At 44.3% G+C, this 15,051-nt stretch overlaps 2 protein-coding genes across 20 annotated transcripts in view; one reads left to right on the top strand and one right to left on the bottom strand.

Moving 5' to 3' along the window:
• The window catches only part of PRR14L (proline rich 14 like), a 61,651-nt gene extending 50,517 nt beyond the window's left edge, over window positions 1–11,134 (bottom strand). For 3 of the 9 annotated variants that reach the window (XM_019643147.1, XM_019643151.1, XM_019643152.1), the window contains exons 1-2: window positions 10,975–11,134; window positions 2,233–2,757 (exon numbers count right to left, since the gene is read on the bottom strand). In XM_019643147.1, the coding sequence (XP_019498692.1) occupies window positions 2,233–2,706 (474 nt within the window). In that variant the 5' untranslated portion in view covers window positions 2,707–2,757; window positions 10,975–11,134. Of the gene's footprint in view, window positions 1–2,232; window positions 2,758–10,451; window positions 10,954–10,974 lie in introns of those variants that run through there. The other 6 variants (XM_019643154.1, XM_019643156.1, XM_019643153.1 and 3 more) reach the window with 5 other exon arrangements.
• Window positions 11,135–13,671: 2,537 nt separating this feature from the next.
• DEPDC5 (DEP domain containing 5, GATOR1 subcomplex subunit) overlaps window positions 13,672–15,051 on the top strand; it is a 123,292-nt gene continuing 121,912 nt past the window's right edge. For 9 of the 11 annotated variants that reach the window (XR_002124067.1, XR_002124066.1, XM_019643174.1 and 6 more), the window contains exons 1-2: window positions 13,718–13,876; window positions 14,627–14,747. Coding sequence is in view for 9 of the 11 variants with exons in the window: in XM_019643174.1 (XP_019498719.1) it covers window positions 14,690–14,747 (58 nt within the window). In the remaining 2 variants the exon portion in view is untranslated. The other 2 variants (XM_019643168.1, XM_019643169.1) reach the window with 2 other exon arrangements.

Genomic DNA, 15,051 nt, shown 5'->3' with positions numbered 1-15,051 from the left:
AACTTGGGCCAGTGAAGCAACATCCTCCACAACTAGACTGAAGAACAAAAGGACAGCAACTTGTCTGTTCCCCTTCCCTGATTCCCCAACGCTATTCCCTCCCCCAATTCCCCAATAAAATCTTTAAAAAAATAAAATTAAAATAAAAAAGAAACAGAAAAGACAGTAATCTTCTATTTGTTCTTAGGTTGGGTGGTATGTATATACTGGAGGTGCCAAAAAAATGTATACACATTTTAAGAGATGTTATCTAAAACGTGTATACATTTTTTGGGGCACCCTCTGTGTGTGTGTGTGTGCGTATGCATGTGTATGTATATGTATATATACACACACGTATATATGTTATTATATCTCATAATTTATATATGCATAATTTTGTATTGAGTATTACATTAAGAAACTCTTATTAGACTCAACCCATCATATCAAGAAACTTTTAGATCCTGAAACTGGTACCTCATTTACCTATATTTTGAAGGGTAGGTCATCACAGCATAAAATCTGATTATCATGTTCAACTGTTACTTAATGTTTTGTCATTCCTAATTATGGTCAATACCTGCAGCCTACTAACAATAATCAATTGCTCTGAACCCTGTACTGTAAAGAAATGATGTATCTTTCAGGTAGAGAATGAAGCCTAGCCCCGGAAGCCCAGAAGAGCATGAATTTATTAGTGGGTCTAGAGCAGCAGTTCTCAACCTTCCTAATGCCACGACCCGTTAATACAGTTCCTTATGTTGTGCTGACTCCCAACCATAAAATTATTTTCGTTGCTATTGTTATGAATCGTAATGTAAATATCTTTTTGTTTTCCGATGGTCTTAGGCGACCCCTGTGAAAGGGTCGTTTGACCCCCAAAGGGGTCGCGACCCACAGGTTGAGAACCGCTGGTCTAGAGCAAGGGTTGGCAAACTTCCGTCTGCAGGTCAGCACCTGTGCTCACAAATAAAGTTTTATTTATATAGTCACAGTCATTTGTTTAACGTATCATCTATGCTTGCTTTCACTTTCCAATTCTGTAATGGCAGAGTTGAGTAATTCTAACAGAGACCAAATGTGATGTAAAGCCTAAAACATGGATTTACTATATGGCCCTTTACAGAAAAAGTTTAACTCCTGGTCTAAGGCACCATCCAGGGGAGAAGTTAAGTTTTCTAGTCCACTTGGCAGGTATATTCCTTTAGACTTGGGGGTCCGTCACAGCTCATTAGTCTCACCTAACTAATCCCTCTTACTCTTAAGTTCAGACCCACAATGAGATTTGGTTTCCCAAGTCCTACCAAGTAATGATTCCACTTTTCACTGTATATTAATTAAAGAACTGGCTTTCTGATTTATACTTCAGCCTCTCATGAAGTGGGTCAGCATGGGTCAGTCCCTTGGAGACCATTATATCATCGCTGATGCACTAAAAAAACAAAAGTCAAGTTTCTGGACCTGCAAAGCTAAGGACTTGCTTAAAAAATATGGAGATCCCTCTAGGGCAGGGGTCGGCAAACTGCGCTCGTGAGTCATATGCAGCTCTTTGGGTACATTCCGTCTCAAAAGTTGCTGACCCCTGGAAAAGCGAATCCTGTCCCTCACAACAATTTAAAAATTATTCGAGAGCGGTAAATATATTTTTACATAATCACCATTATGTGACTAATATCCTGTAAAAATTTTATAAATGAAACTGTGATAGTTTTGTTTTCATTTTCAATTTTACTTCAGAGCCACAGTTCGCGAGCTGCAGTTTGCTGACCCCTGGTGGCTCTCCTGTCTCAAAAGTTTGCCGACCCCTGGTCTAGGGTATCCATCCTGTGAAGCCCTATCTGGATCAACAGCTTCCCTCAAAGATATCTATCTCAGTGACATCTTACTCCATCATACAAACACTGACCATGATACCATAGTACTGAAACATAACAAGTACACATCATTTCTTAACATCAGATGCAAAAATGCCTCACGACTATCACAAAGACTCAACATTTCATAGACAGCAGCTACTTCAGAAAAGTGGCGTTTTTTCATTAGATAAGCACTTCTCTTCAAGTGTCTGATGTGATGCAAATGGTTTAAGAGATCATCAAAAGAAAGTTAACATCGAAATCAACATTTTGGAAATGCTTCAAGAATAAATCATAAGCTACCTGTTAGCATCTGTACTTTATCATGTGAAGTGTTACTCTGGAAAGCTGTCATTCACACTCAACTCAGCTAAATCAAGATCTCATTTCTTACCTGACTTGGGCTGATCTTTGCTTCAGCTGCTGTGGAATGTTGATGCCGGTCTTCCTTTGCTCCCTCACAGGGGTCTCTTACAATTTCCACCTGGACCCCTCGATCTCTGAAGACCTTTAGCTCCATGCTCTTGGTTTTCTCTTCCCTATCCAAGATCCCAGAAGCCATAGAACCTCCTGCTGTGGAGTCCACCAGCCCACACCGCCCAGGCTCACCCCCATAATCCGAGGTCTCAGAGGTTTCTTCGCAACAACTTTCCGCATGAGTCCTGTGCAGCTCCAAGGGCACTGCCCTACTCTGACTTATAAGCGAGCTTGAGGCTCCAGGTTTTACATCTGGAATCACACTTGGCACAGGGTCAGCATGAAGCTCTTTGGAGACACTTACTGGGAGTTCAGAGTATAATTCCTGTACCACGGCAGACATGGAGGAATCAAGTGGAACTGGCTGAGTCTCTACTCCGGATGACAGCATTAGGGCAGATGTAGATTATGGAGTCAAGTCTTTTACATCAAATGGTTCACCCTGACACAAATCAAAGGAAGGGATAAAAGTTTAAAACCATGCAGGGTAGAAGAAGGCTGTCTCAGCTCAAGCTCGCTAAAGTAAAGACAATAAATTCTACCTCAAATGCTGGCATTACCTGGCATCAAAAAACTCTCCTTCATAGACTGCCTTATGAACAATTCTCAGTTTAAATCTGGAGGGCTAGCAAATGCAGGTGAAAATAAGACATGTCTAAGCATCCGAGGATAGACTTACTGTAAATTAGAAGATAAAGACAGTTTTCTACCTGTTTTTAGGGCATGAACCTTGCTCGTTTTGTTCAATGCCGGGAATAGATACTTGACACATAGTAGGTACTCAGTAAATATTTCCTGAATGAAAGTATACTTAGGGACTCTGAAGAATCTGATTCACTAGTTTTTCTTCATTGAGAACACTCTTTGAAAGACGATATAGAGAAAATGAATTCCATTCCTTCACTGCTTACCAAACACTTGAGCTGTATCTACCCAGGCTGGCACAGACACTCTTTAGCAGAATACTTCCTTTTATTTAGCATCTTGGTATTTTCCAAGCACCTTCACAGGCCACTCATTTGATTCTCACAACAACCCTGTGAGCTAAGTAGGGCAGCTATCAGCTTCCCATTATAGATCCTAAATTCACATCTGAAAAGGTTAAAAGCGACCCGCCTAAAATATTACATGGTTATCCAAGAGGAAGTAGGGGGATACTCAGGGGACTTCATTTGAAATGGGAATGTGTAATTTCTTGCATTGGGTGACAGAAGCACAGGTTATTTCCTGAAATATTTATATCTAGTAGTTCATGATACTATATTAAAGTAGTCAACACACACACACACATGCATACCCTTAGGGAATGGTTGGTACATTCGGAACCAGGGTTTCCTGGCCAGTAACTTTTCCATTTTCGTCTACCAATAATGTGTGTAGTTTCCACAAAATCCACTTTGACCTGACAAAGGCAAAAATTGGTTAACCAAGTAAGATACTACTGCATGTTTTCATTCCTGATGCTTTCCCTAACTCTAAACAAGGACAGAGAAGATGAGAACTATTTGGCAACTCAGAGTTCACAACAAGGATCTACTGGAGGTCTTGATGGCAAATCAATACTGGAGGTATTGATGGCAAATCCCTTTGGCCAAAATGCATCTAGTTTCAGAAATCCAGCCGAGTTCTACTCCTACCACTTCCTCACGTCCATCTTTTCCCCAACTAAACATATTACATACAAGCAAGGTCCAGTGCTGGCTATGGAACTGTTTTGGTGAGCTGTCTCACCTTGTCTTCACTGACCACAATCAGATTTCTGAGCAGGAGGGACTCTACAACACACCACGTAAATCTTTACAACTCAGTTTCCTTGGTCCCTATCTCTAGTACTAATTTGATTTTCTGGTGGAGCCCACAGATGTCACACAAAGGCACACGCTCTGCCTCCAAGAGAAGAAGCACCTGCTCTTTGAATACTCCTGGGTTGACAATCGTTCCTTCTTGCACAGACGGTCCCATCCTCTGACCTGTGCTATTTGGACCAAAGCTGGGAGCTGAGGAAGGGCAGATGACAAGTCCTCTCGTTTTGGACCATTCTGCCTTTATCTTAGTTTTCCAACTTGTAATGGATGGTTTACTCATGTTCCTATGCTTCCACTCACTGGGTGTCCTTAGTGTTTTTAGGGAACCCTACTCAAAGGTAAAAGGATATAATGCTACGCTACTTCCTTAAAACACTAGGAATTACAGAAAATCAGGCTGCTGGTTCATAAAGTTTAGGTAACACAGGAGGGCTGATAAAGAAACCTAAATCCAAAACAAAGAAAAGGAGCAGAGATAAACTGTTGTGTACAGGAGTACGAGGAGAATCAAATGAGACTCATAAAAAGGGCTGAGAGAAATGCATTCTTTTTGGAACTAGAGTCTTCCCCTCCAGGTCTTGAATATTTCTGGAGACGCTTTAGATTTTAGGCCGTTTTGTGGGTGCGCGCATGTATGTGGGAGTTATTAAGGTGGAACTGCTATTTGACGACACCACCCCCTCCCATAGGTAGAAGTGCTCAATTTTAATGTGGTTCAGTTTCCCTTTCCCAACAACAGACACGATCCAGTTTTTGGTTGTCATACCAACACAGACCACGAGAACAGTGCTGTAAAGGACACTGTGAAAGCGCAGGTTTGTCGATGGAGATCGGCTCCGTGGGTCTGTCCACCAGCTTATGCTCAAGAGCTCTTCTCCCTGCGTGCCACCAAAGTGTGGGTGTTCTCAAAATCAAAAGTTTAGTCCTTGACACGCTTCACTTTTTTGATGACCTCACCTTTCCTTGCAGCTTCTCTGCTATGAAGATGACTCAAAACTGTCCCTTTAAGCACAAAGCGACCACATGACCCAGCAAGTCCATTCCTAGGTACGTACGCAAAAAACCCATGTATCCACACAGAAATTTGTATACAAATGTTCACAGAAGCACTATTCATAAGAGCCAAAAAGTGGAAACAACTCAAATGTCTATCAACTAACGATTGCAGAAACAGAATGTGGTCTATCCAGACAATGGAATATTACTCAACTCTAAAAAGAAATCAGAAGTACTGACTCATGACACAGCACGGGTGAATCCTGAAAACATTACAGTACGTAAAAGAAGCCGGTCACAGAAGACCACGTATCTATCGTAAGATCCCATTTATATGAACTGTCCAGAGCATGTAAATCTAGAGTCAGAAAGTGGATTGGTGGTTGCTTAGTGCTGGGAGAGCTGGAGAACTAGGGAGTGGCTGCTAATGGACAGTTTCTTTGGGGAGATAATAAAAATGTTCTGAAACTGATTGTGGTGATGGTTGCACAGTTCTGTGATTATGCTAAAAACAACTGAGCTGTATAATTTAAGTTGGTGAACTATATAGTGTATGAATTATATCTTATTATACTAAAACTGATTTTTTTTAAAAGGAAAGAAACCTATCCCAAGCCCCAATCTTTTCTCAAGTTCCCGACCTGTTTTACTTAAAAGGATGGTACTCCCCAAACTCTAACATGTTTAAAATAGAACCCATTCAACCCAATGAATAATTGAGCCTTACTCCCTGCAAAAAGCTGTAAGAAACATGTTTCTCAAGGAATGAATAAGATGCCCTCAGTAAACTTACATGCTTGTTTTTGATCCTGTTGCCTCTCAATAATGGCATCCCCATTATCCTAGAGCCCCAACTTGAATCTCCAACATAACTATACCTGACTTTCCACTTGCCTTTCAATTAGCATTTGGTAGCCGAGGGACTCAACTCCAGCAGTGTAACAAATCCCACTCCATTCCATCCCCGTGGTCCTAATTCAGATTTTCTTCTGAACACAAACTTATGCAAAAATGCATTTACTAAACAGATCTTTTTAAAATATTTTATTGGGGGAATTGGAGGGGAACAGTGTTGGGGAATTGGGGAAGGGATCAGCCAAGTTGTTGTTCTTCAATCTTAGTTGTGGAAGGCGCCAGTTGTCATCTGGCTTCCGGTCGGCAGCTCATGGTCTCTTAGCTCAAGGTGCTGTGTTCAATCTTAGTTGCGCATGAGTGTAGCCACCATCCCATGTGGGAGTCAAACCAACAGCCTTGTTGTTAAGAGCGCGTGCTCTACCCACTGAGCCATCCAGGCAGCAGCTCAGCTCAAGGTGCTAAGTTCAGTTTTAGTTGCGGGTGGGCGTAGCCCACCATCAAACAGGCAATCTTGTTGTTACACCAGCTGAACCATCCTGCCACCTGTTGGCAGCTCAGCAACAGCTCAGCTTGGGCACAGTGTCACTGGCCCATGTGGCAATCGAACCGACGGCCCTGTTGCTCAGAGTTTGCACTCTTAAGCTAACTCTTAACCAACTGAGCCACTCCGCTGGCCTCTAAACAGATTTTTATCACAAAGAGGTAAGACTGATAACCAGATAAAATGGCTCAAAATAGTCCTCAGGGAAAACTGCCTTTACCTTTCCTAAACTGGTATTGGCTGAAACAGAATTTTAAATGCTTTGGTCACCAAAAGATAACTTCCAATTTACAAAGGCCAACCACCACAAAGCTACCATCATCGCTTGATACTCGTTTGCTACAGACATAATTCTAAGAAATTTCAACCTGCAAAACAACTGAGGCACACTGGCTGTCGAAACATAACACACACCATCCTTTTTCTCCTAGCCCAATTATGGGTCTTCAAGTTTCTCAGTGGCATCGGCACTGAGTCACCAACAGCTGAGTGCCTTGGCTGGAACCCTCAGTGATGGTGTATTTACATGCAAGGCCTACAGTACCAGTTTAAAAGTATTCTCAGCTCACTAGCTTGCACCACTAAACTCTTCCCTCAATTTTTGCCATCTATCAAGATATTGGTAATGCCACATGACTACAGAAACAGAACAAAAATTTACCACCCTGGGCCGGCCGAGCGGCGCGTTGGTTAAGAACTGGCTTGGGACGCCAGCTCTGAGCAGCAGGGGCCTGGTTCGGATCCCACATGAGAGCTGGTAACGCTGTGCCCTCTACAGTGTGAACAGGTGGTGAACAGGCTCAACTTGTAGCTGGGCTGCTGCAAGTCACCAGATATGGCGCAGGCTGTAGCCCCTGTTGCAGTGGGCTGCCATGAGCTACCATGAGTGGCTGGCAGCCAGCGGGAACGGCGGGCAGCTGGTGTGAGCTGCCAAGAGCCGCCGTAAGTGGCCGTCCAGAGGCTGGCAACCTATCTGCCTCACCCGGGAAGAGCGCAATGATAATACCAACTTGGGCCAGCGAAGCAACATCCCCCACAACGAGACTGAAGAACAAAAGGACAGCAACTTGTCTGTTCCCCTTCCCCAATTCCCAAATGCTGTTCCCCTCCCCCAATTCCCCAATAAAACCTTAAAAAAAAAAATTACCACCCAAGCTCTTTAAAACTAAATCTCTGAATACAATGGAGAAACTAAAAACGGTGCAGAAATAGATCTCTACATAGAAAGCTGCCTGATATTTTAACAATCTACATAAACATCAGGACTCTTTAATTTTGATAAAATATATATGCACATAGGAAAATGTTTGAAAGACTACAAGACCATTACTAAGTGTTATCCTGGGTGATGGGCTCACCATGACCTGCATACTTTTTACTTTTTTTACAATGAGTAGGTATTACATGTAAAAAAATTTTTTAAACATTATTTCACAAAATCCAAATATGTAGTTAATAAAAAATAACTGGTAACTGTATATCCCTATATTTTATCAGTATTTTCCCAAATGTCAGTTCTCTGCCTCAACCATAAAAGCTTTTACATAAAAATGTTAAATAAGTGGAAAGAGTAACATAAGCTTATAAAATGTAGACAGGGATTTAGTGCTCAATCCTTACTAATGACCTAGTGGGTGAGGACACCAGATAATCTAGTTTGAGATATAAGCAAAAAAACCCCAGAGATTCACAACCAACTCTGGCCAGCTGCTATTAGCTTATCATCTTTACCATAACACAAATAAGAATCATATTGTTCAGAGAATGAATTTTTTCGTAAAGGAAAAAAATGACTAATATTTATAGGGAGTATGCAGCACAATTCTTCCAATAAAAGAAATGTTTTGAGAAAAGAGAACAATCACCTCTAGATCTTTGTGTTTCAAATACACAAGCTGTGCTGGGGGCAGTCTAGGTGCTGGTTTCCACTTGGGAAGACCCGGGTCCCTATGCTGCCATGCACTTATTATTAGCTGCATGGCGAGGAGTCTGTCACTTGTTTTTCACATGCAAAATCAACAAGTTAACAGAATAATCTCAAAGGTCCTGCCACCCATAAAAATCCCATGACTCTAAGGAAAACTTTTCTATTTCACTTTGTTTCAGCAACGCACCCCCATAGTTACTGACAATGGTGGTACAGAGCCCAGACTAATGCCCACTGCAAGTACTTGAGGGCAAACAGAGGTAATTTAAGAATACTTTACATACAAAAAAAGATAGAAAGCTTTTCTTTAATGTGCCTGAGGCAACTAGGCCGTGTTAATTCCTATCCCACCAAATAACAAAAAGGTGGGGAAAAACCCTACCCATGAAAGATTAACATTGCCGCTCTCAATCTTATTAGAATACATTTTGTAATACTAAAAACCTGACAAAGTGGCAATTTTTACTTTAGTTGTTCAAACACTCCCCCAAACAAAAGTTCTGGAGGTACTAAGTTTATAGCACTAAGCAAAAAAAATGGGAGAAAAAAAATCAAACAAAGAAAACAGCAGAACAGAAAACCATGTGCCCCATAATCCCGAGTCTGAAGGTCTCTCCCCCTTTCAATCCAATGCAAAGGGGCTGCTCTTAACGAAAAGAACAGTTAATAACACTGGGTGCTGCCACACTCTTTTCAAGGGACAATACTCACAATGATCAAGCCCTCAGAAGTTCACAACACTCCTTTCACTTTGAGAAAGGGGTTTTCTTTTCCAAAGATTCAGACACTGTAGCCAATCTCTCTCTCTCCATGAGGGAATTCGGAGAAGGGGCCTCTTCTTGATGGGTCAGAGAGAATCTTTTAACCAGATCCCTAGACAAACTGAAAGTGAGGCAGGGAAGCCCAACTTTTCAACATGGAGCGCGCAGGAAATCTCAAAAGCATCAAACACTGTTTCCCTTTTCCTCCCTTTATTAGCATGCAGAAAAAGGATCCCTGTCTCCACATGGGGAGTGAAAATGCTCCTGATTTCTACTGACAGACTGTCTACATAAAGGATTTTAATTTCTTTTTCAAAGGAAGAGAAAAGAAACCATCTGTGCCACTCTAAATATATAGCAGAAAAGAGTTCTCCTCTCAGAGGTATAGTCTTATTTTTCTGTGAGAGCAAGTTGGAATCTCCCTCTTTGGGGGAGGGGTGCGTAGCTAGAAGGAAGCTTTTTCATCACTAGATCAAGTAGGGGGAGTGGGAGAGGACATCCTTAACCAATGGGAAGAAATGATAGCTTCTATGAACAAAGAAAAGGCTGGCTTTCAGGTATCAAGTCTCCCTACTTCTTGGAGTACAGACCTTTTTCCAAAAACAAAGTCTATTTTCCTGATTATTCTAACTGAGACCATCTTTGTTAATTGGGGTATGTGTGGTAGGATCTAAGAGGATTAATGCCTCTTTCTTCGCCCCAGGGGAAAAGCCTCCTTTCTTGTGAGAAAGGATGGGTTGAATGCTAACGATGGGGGGCTGGGGGCTGGGGTGGATGGGAGGAGACATGCGTGGAAAAATCTATTTCTCTGTAGAAAATATTGGTTTTCTTTTAAAAGCAAATTAAGTAACAGTAATAGCAACAATTTACCAAAAGGTTACTATGTACTAAAGCGCTTACACAAATTCTTCTTTAGCCCCTATGATAATTGTATGACGTTCACTACCCAAATTCGAGATGGGCTGAGAGTGAGAAAGGTTAAGCAATTAGTCAAGGTCACAAAGATGGGAAGTGGGAGACACACAGGCTTGCAACTATCACACTCCAAACGCCACGCTCTTAATTGTGCGAGGGAAAGGTGCTTACTGCACACCAGGAGACTTGGGGAAGAGAAGCGAGGTTCCTTCCCTCTGTGGACATGATTGGGCGAGGGGAGAAAGACTGACTTATGGCATAAAGTAGATTCAGGGTCTTCCTCTCTGTATGTCGGGGGAAAGGTGAAAAATAAAGGAGAAAAGGAAAGTCTTCTACCTTCCACAGTGAAGGAAGATCCCTCTGTCACTTTTAGGCAAGTCGAGTCTCGCTCTTCACTTGGGGGAGGGGAGAAGATGACCAAATCGGGGGAAAGGTCTTGTTGGGGTTGTCTCTTATCCCTCCTTAAAATAAGTTCTGAATCGCCCTATCGCATCCCAGGAGCGGGTCTCGCTCTGCCGATAAACGCCCTGGAGCCGGGTAAGAGCGTACGCCCACGACAAGGGGCGTCGCCCTACCGGAGAAGTTGGGGGTCCTCCGCCGTAACGAGGTTAAAGAGTATCTCTCCCCCGGCCGAGCCATGACTCGGAGAAGCCGTTTCTCCCTCGCGACGCGGGGCCTGGTCTCCTTCCTCTACCCGGATCGTTCCGCCATCAGCAGCGCAGCCTCAGTTGCCTTCGGCACCCCGAGAAGGCGGGGGGCCGGGCTCTCCCTCAACCTGTACCTCCCGGCAAATGGTCCCCTTAGGGTGCAGTGGGGCGGGGCGGCTACGCCCAAAGCCTTCCCGCCTTCGGCCTCTTACCCTGAGGCCTGCTCCGCGGCCCTTGATCGCCCTGCCAGCCTTGCCTCTGCAGCCGCAGCCCCGCCGCCGCGAAGTCTACCTGAGCCTGTGGGGCCAAGAGAGCCCGGGGCGCTCCGGCCGCGGCCGCCTCTTCGTCTCTATGGTTCTCCCCCCACGCCCTGTACTTCCTCATCCGGGGCCCAAGCCAGCCATGCGGGTTCGCCCAAGTTCCGCCCCCGCACGACGCGCGCGCACTGCCAGGGAAGGCTCTTCCAGCGTTGGGCCTCCCGCCCTTGGCTAGTCCCCGTCGTCTTCTGCCCCGCCCCTGCCGTCCGAACTCTTAAAGAGGAACACACCTTTGACCCTGCTTGTGCTGTCTGTCTCCACTGCCAACCCTCGGGTCAAGTCCGCTCTTTCTCTAGTCTGGACGGCTGCAACTCCAGAGACCTCCCGCCTTCCACTGTGGCATCTCAAGAGATTGTTATAAGTGGAATTAGTGTTTTAGATCATATCACTCCCCTGCTTTTCCTAATCCCTCTGACGACTAAATCTAAATGACACCCCTGCTTCCTGTCCTGTAAGGCCTCTTGTTTTAATTTTTTCTAGCTTTAACACTAGCTGAAATGGCCTTGTTTCATCTCTTTATTGATTCTTTTACTATCTGTCCTTTCCCACCCCTGTGTTTTGTTCATCATTCATTGCTCAGCACCTAGCAGTGCCATGTACAAGTAGACACTCCATAGACATTTGAACAAAGGAAGAGAATGTTTATCCAAGAGGGAATTGAGGAGGTCCAGGGAATGCAATCGACTTGCCCCAAATCACACAGCTTTCTTTTAAAAACAGAAATCTGATATATTTGAGCCATGTGGACCATTATGGCTGAGATAATGGTTTTCTTAGCTTTAGTTAGGGCTGGAGATATACAAACCCAAATGCCAACCCTATTGTTTACAGCCTGTGAGTCCATATATTGCCCACATATGCATGTACAGTTCACATATAGGCTACTACAGAGGCTATTGGGCTGAATTAATTAGAAATTTACTTTAAAACATTTCTGCGTTTACAGTATCTATGTCCTTAAGTACTTTCTCAGGCAACTGTTTGCCTATGGAAGAGAATCTGAGAAACCCAGCATTACTGGTTTGTCCTTCTGCCTCAGGCTGTAACATGACTCTGCACAGCACCATTATAGATCTTGTCTTTATTTAAAAATGTGATTATTTTGTACATCATGAATGTTTGTATTAATTTTTATTTTAAAATACTGCATTAAATAAATATTTATCTTGCTCACTGAGTTTTTTGGCACATCCTGCAGGTGGTTGTAGCGCAGAGGTTGTAGAATCAAGGCTGTTGGATCCCCTGCCTGGGAGCTCCAGCCTCCCCTAACCTTGACCAGCTTTAGATAAATTTTAAAAATCTCAAAATTTGCCAAAGTGTTGCAAGAACTTTGGCCAAATTAAAAAGTGGAATATTTGCATTTCTAAGATATCATTCCAATTATGGACATCTCTAAGGAGAAAGAATCAAATTTCCCTGAGGGCCAGGAAGAGAGAAACCTATTAGTTCCCTCTGAGATGGAAGAACTTCCCACCAGCCTCTGCTGCTAAGGTCGGAAAACAGCCTGGGGATCTGGGTGTGCTGGGTGTGTGGCTAAATTGGCAACATAAAATCTTTTACATTTAACATTTTACCTCTGAAAAATTTTGCAGTTGTTTCAGTTCATTTGATTATATGTTTCCCTATAATATAAAAATTACAATTATTTAATATTTAATTTCCAAATCCTAAAGTAAAACTTCCATGCTTAAAAAAAGCTGTCTTGCCCCAGGGATTCCCTTCACCCACTCCCAAATCTCTTTGTGGTATACGATGTTTTTAATCTTTCAATATTCAGAAAATACCAGAAAAAAGGTTAATTACATAGAGCTCTCGCAACTTGTCAGGAGACTTTGGCCAGCTTTAGGCACAGCCCACACAGCTCTGATTTTCTCCTTGAGAGAAAAGTGTCCCTGACTGATAGGGGCTTAGGTTAAACCCTTGGGGGGTGACATGAGGATGCTGGTTAAATGCTTAGACTTCGGAGTCGAGTTGGACCTGACTGGGTCAGGATCTGTCCTTTCCCCAGCCCATTTCCCCGTGTGTGAAATACAATAGAGATGTGCCATCTAATAGAGATGTGACGATTACACAAGGATGCCTGTGAAAGCTATTAGCTATTATTGATAACCAGAAAGGAACAGAACGTCATTTGGGGGTTGGATTTGAAAAGCCCCCCAAAATGGATACTTCCCAGCAGGGGCCATCGTACTAAGTTGCATGTGTTCAGCCCTTTGCAAAAAAAAGTTCTCCCAGAAACTCTATTTTGTGCCTCTTGGTAGCCCTGCAAGGCCAGACGAAGATCCGTAACATTCTCTTTATAGATCCGGGGAGACTCGCCCCAGTTTGCCTTGTTCGGGGATTATTAAGTTGGAAACGAAGCTCTCGGGCTCAAATCTATTTAGGAAAGTCTAGGAGGAAAAGAATTTCCTCTCTAGTGGGGGCGGTCGTCTGGTCAGTAAGCAAGAAACGCAAGGCGCAGCCAGAGTTAGAGGCCGCACGCGACGCCCCACCCCCGGCATAAGACCCGGATGGGGAAGTGGCGCGGACACCGAGAGGAGGCGGAGGCCGGGCCAGAGAGGCCCGGGGCGGGTGGGCGGGAAAGAGGCGGGGCCCCGGGCGGGGCCACCGGAGCGGCGCGGGTTCTCAGGTGAGCGCTTCTTGGTTGGGGCGGGCTGGTCTGCGCGTAGAGCTCCTGCAAGAAAGCTGCACAGGCTGTGGGGGTGTAGGCGGGGCGTCCAGAGGAGGCGCGGAGACCCAGCGAGGGTCCAACCCTCGGGGCCCCAGCCTGAAGCGGGAAGGGGCTCCGGAGCTGCGGGTGAGTGGAGCTGCCAGCTGGGGCCCGGGCTTGGGGAACATGAGGGAGGGGGCCCTGGCTCTGATTCGAGTCCTGGCCTCACTCCCAATCCGCTGTGTGACCTTACTTAGACAGAACTCGTTACCTCTCTGAGCCTCAGGGACCTCAGCTGTGGAATGAGAGTCGGGGGGAGGAACCGCTGAGAGTTTGTACAGACGGAGGTTCGGGGAATGCACCCTTGCCCTCCCATTTATACTCTGTTTGCCCAGGATATTGACGCCGAAACGTGAACGGGGCGGGGAATGCCTCTCAGTCTCTGAGTGACCTTGGGCAAGTCTCTTGCTCTGGCTCCCGCTTTCCTCATCTACAGAGTGAGTGTGCTTACCTCTGGCAAGTTTCTTGCTGTGGCCCTCGCTTTCCTCATCTACAGGATGAGTGTACTTACCTCTTAATATTTCTTTATTATTTGAGCGTTATTGGTTTAGACAGAGGCAAAGTAATGAGTGCCCTGTTCACTACAAGTTTTCCCTTTAGCGGTGTGATAGAGAGAATGCCTTCTTGGAGGCTGGACTACACCCTGGCCTGTATTCCCCTTAGTTCCCAGATTCTGTGGTTCTATTTGTTCTCCATCCCTCCTTGTACTAGGAGGAGTGATTTCATCTAAGGGTTGATGCCCCTTCTTAGCTGAGTAAAACCAGAATTTCACTAGCCTAAAAGCAAAACAGTTGCAAGGAAAAGTCCAACGTTTCAGCCTTTTTATTTGTGTTTCAGTGGCAAGGACGCAAGATGACTTCTCTCCCCCAAGCCTGGAACAGCTGAAGGAAACAGAACAAGATGAGAACAACAAAAGTCTACAAACTGGTCATCCACAAGAAGGGCTTTGGGGGCAGTGGTTAGTATTGACTGGTGTTTCGGGGTTGTGTAAGTTGGCTGAGGTTCTGGTATGTCCAGTGCCTTGAAAATTAGACACTGGCTCATATGACAATGGAGGCAACGTAACTGAGTGAAGCAGCAAGTATAATACAGTAGCGGGAGGACAGTATGACTGGAGAGCACAGGCCCTTTCTAAAAGCATTTGCACTCTGACTTTTAAGGAACATTGTGAATATTGCCAATTTACTACCCTTCATTTGTATTTTTTAATTATATACTTACTGTATATTTTCCATAAAATTCCAGTCTGCACTGGTTTGGCA

This window comes from Hipposideros armiger, unplaced genomic scaffold, assembly GCF_001890085.2.
Source record: "Hipposideros armiger isolate ML-2016 unplaced genomic scaffold, ASM189008v1 scaffold_75, whole genome shotgun sequence".
In the NCBI taxonomy this organism is placed as follows: Eukaryota; Metazoa; Chordata; class Mammalia; order Chiroptera; family Hipposideridae; genus Hipposideros; species Hipposideros armiger.
Note: the sequence above shows the minus strand (reverse complement) of the source record. Positions and strands in the feature narration are given on the sequence as shown.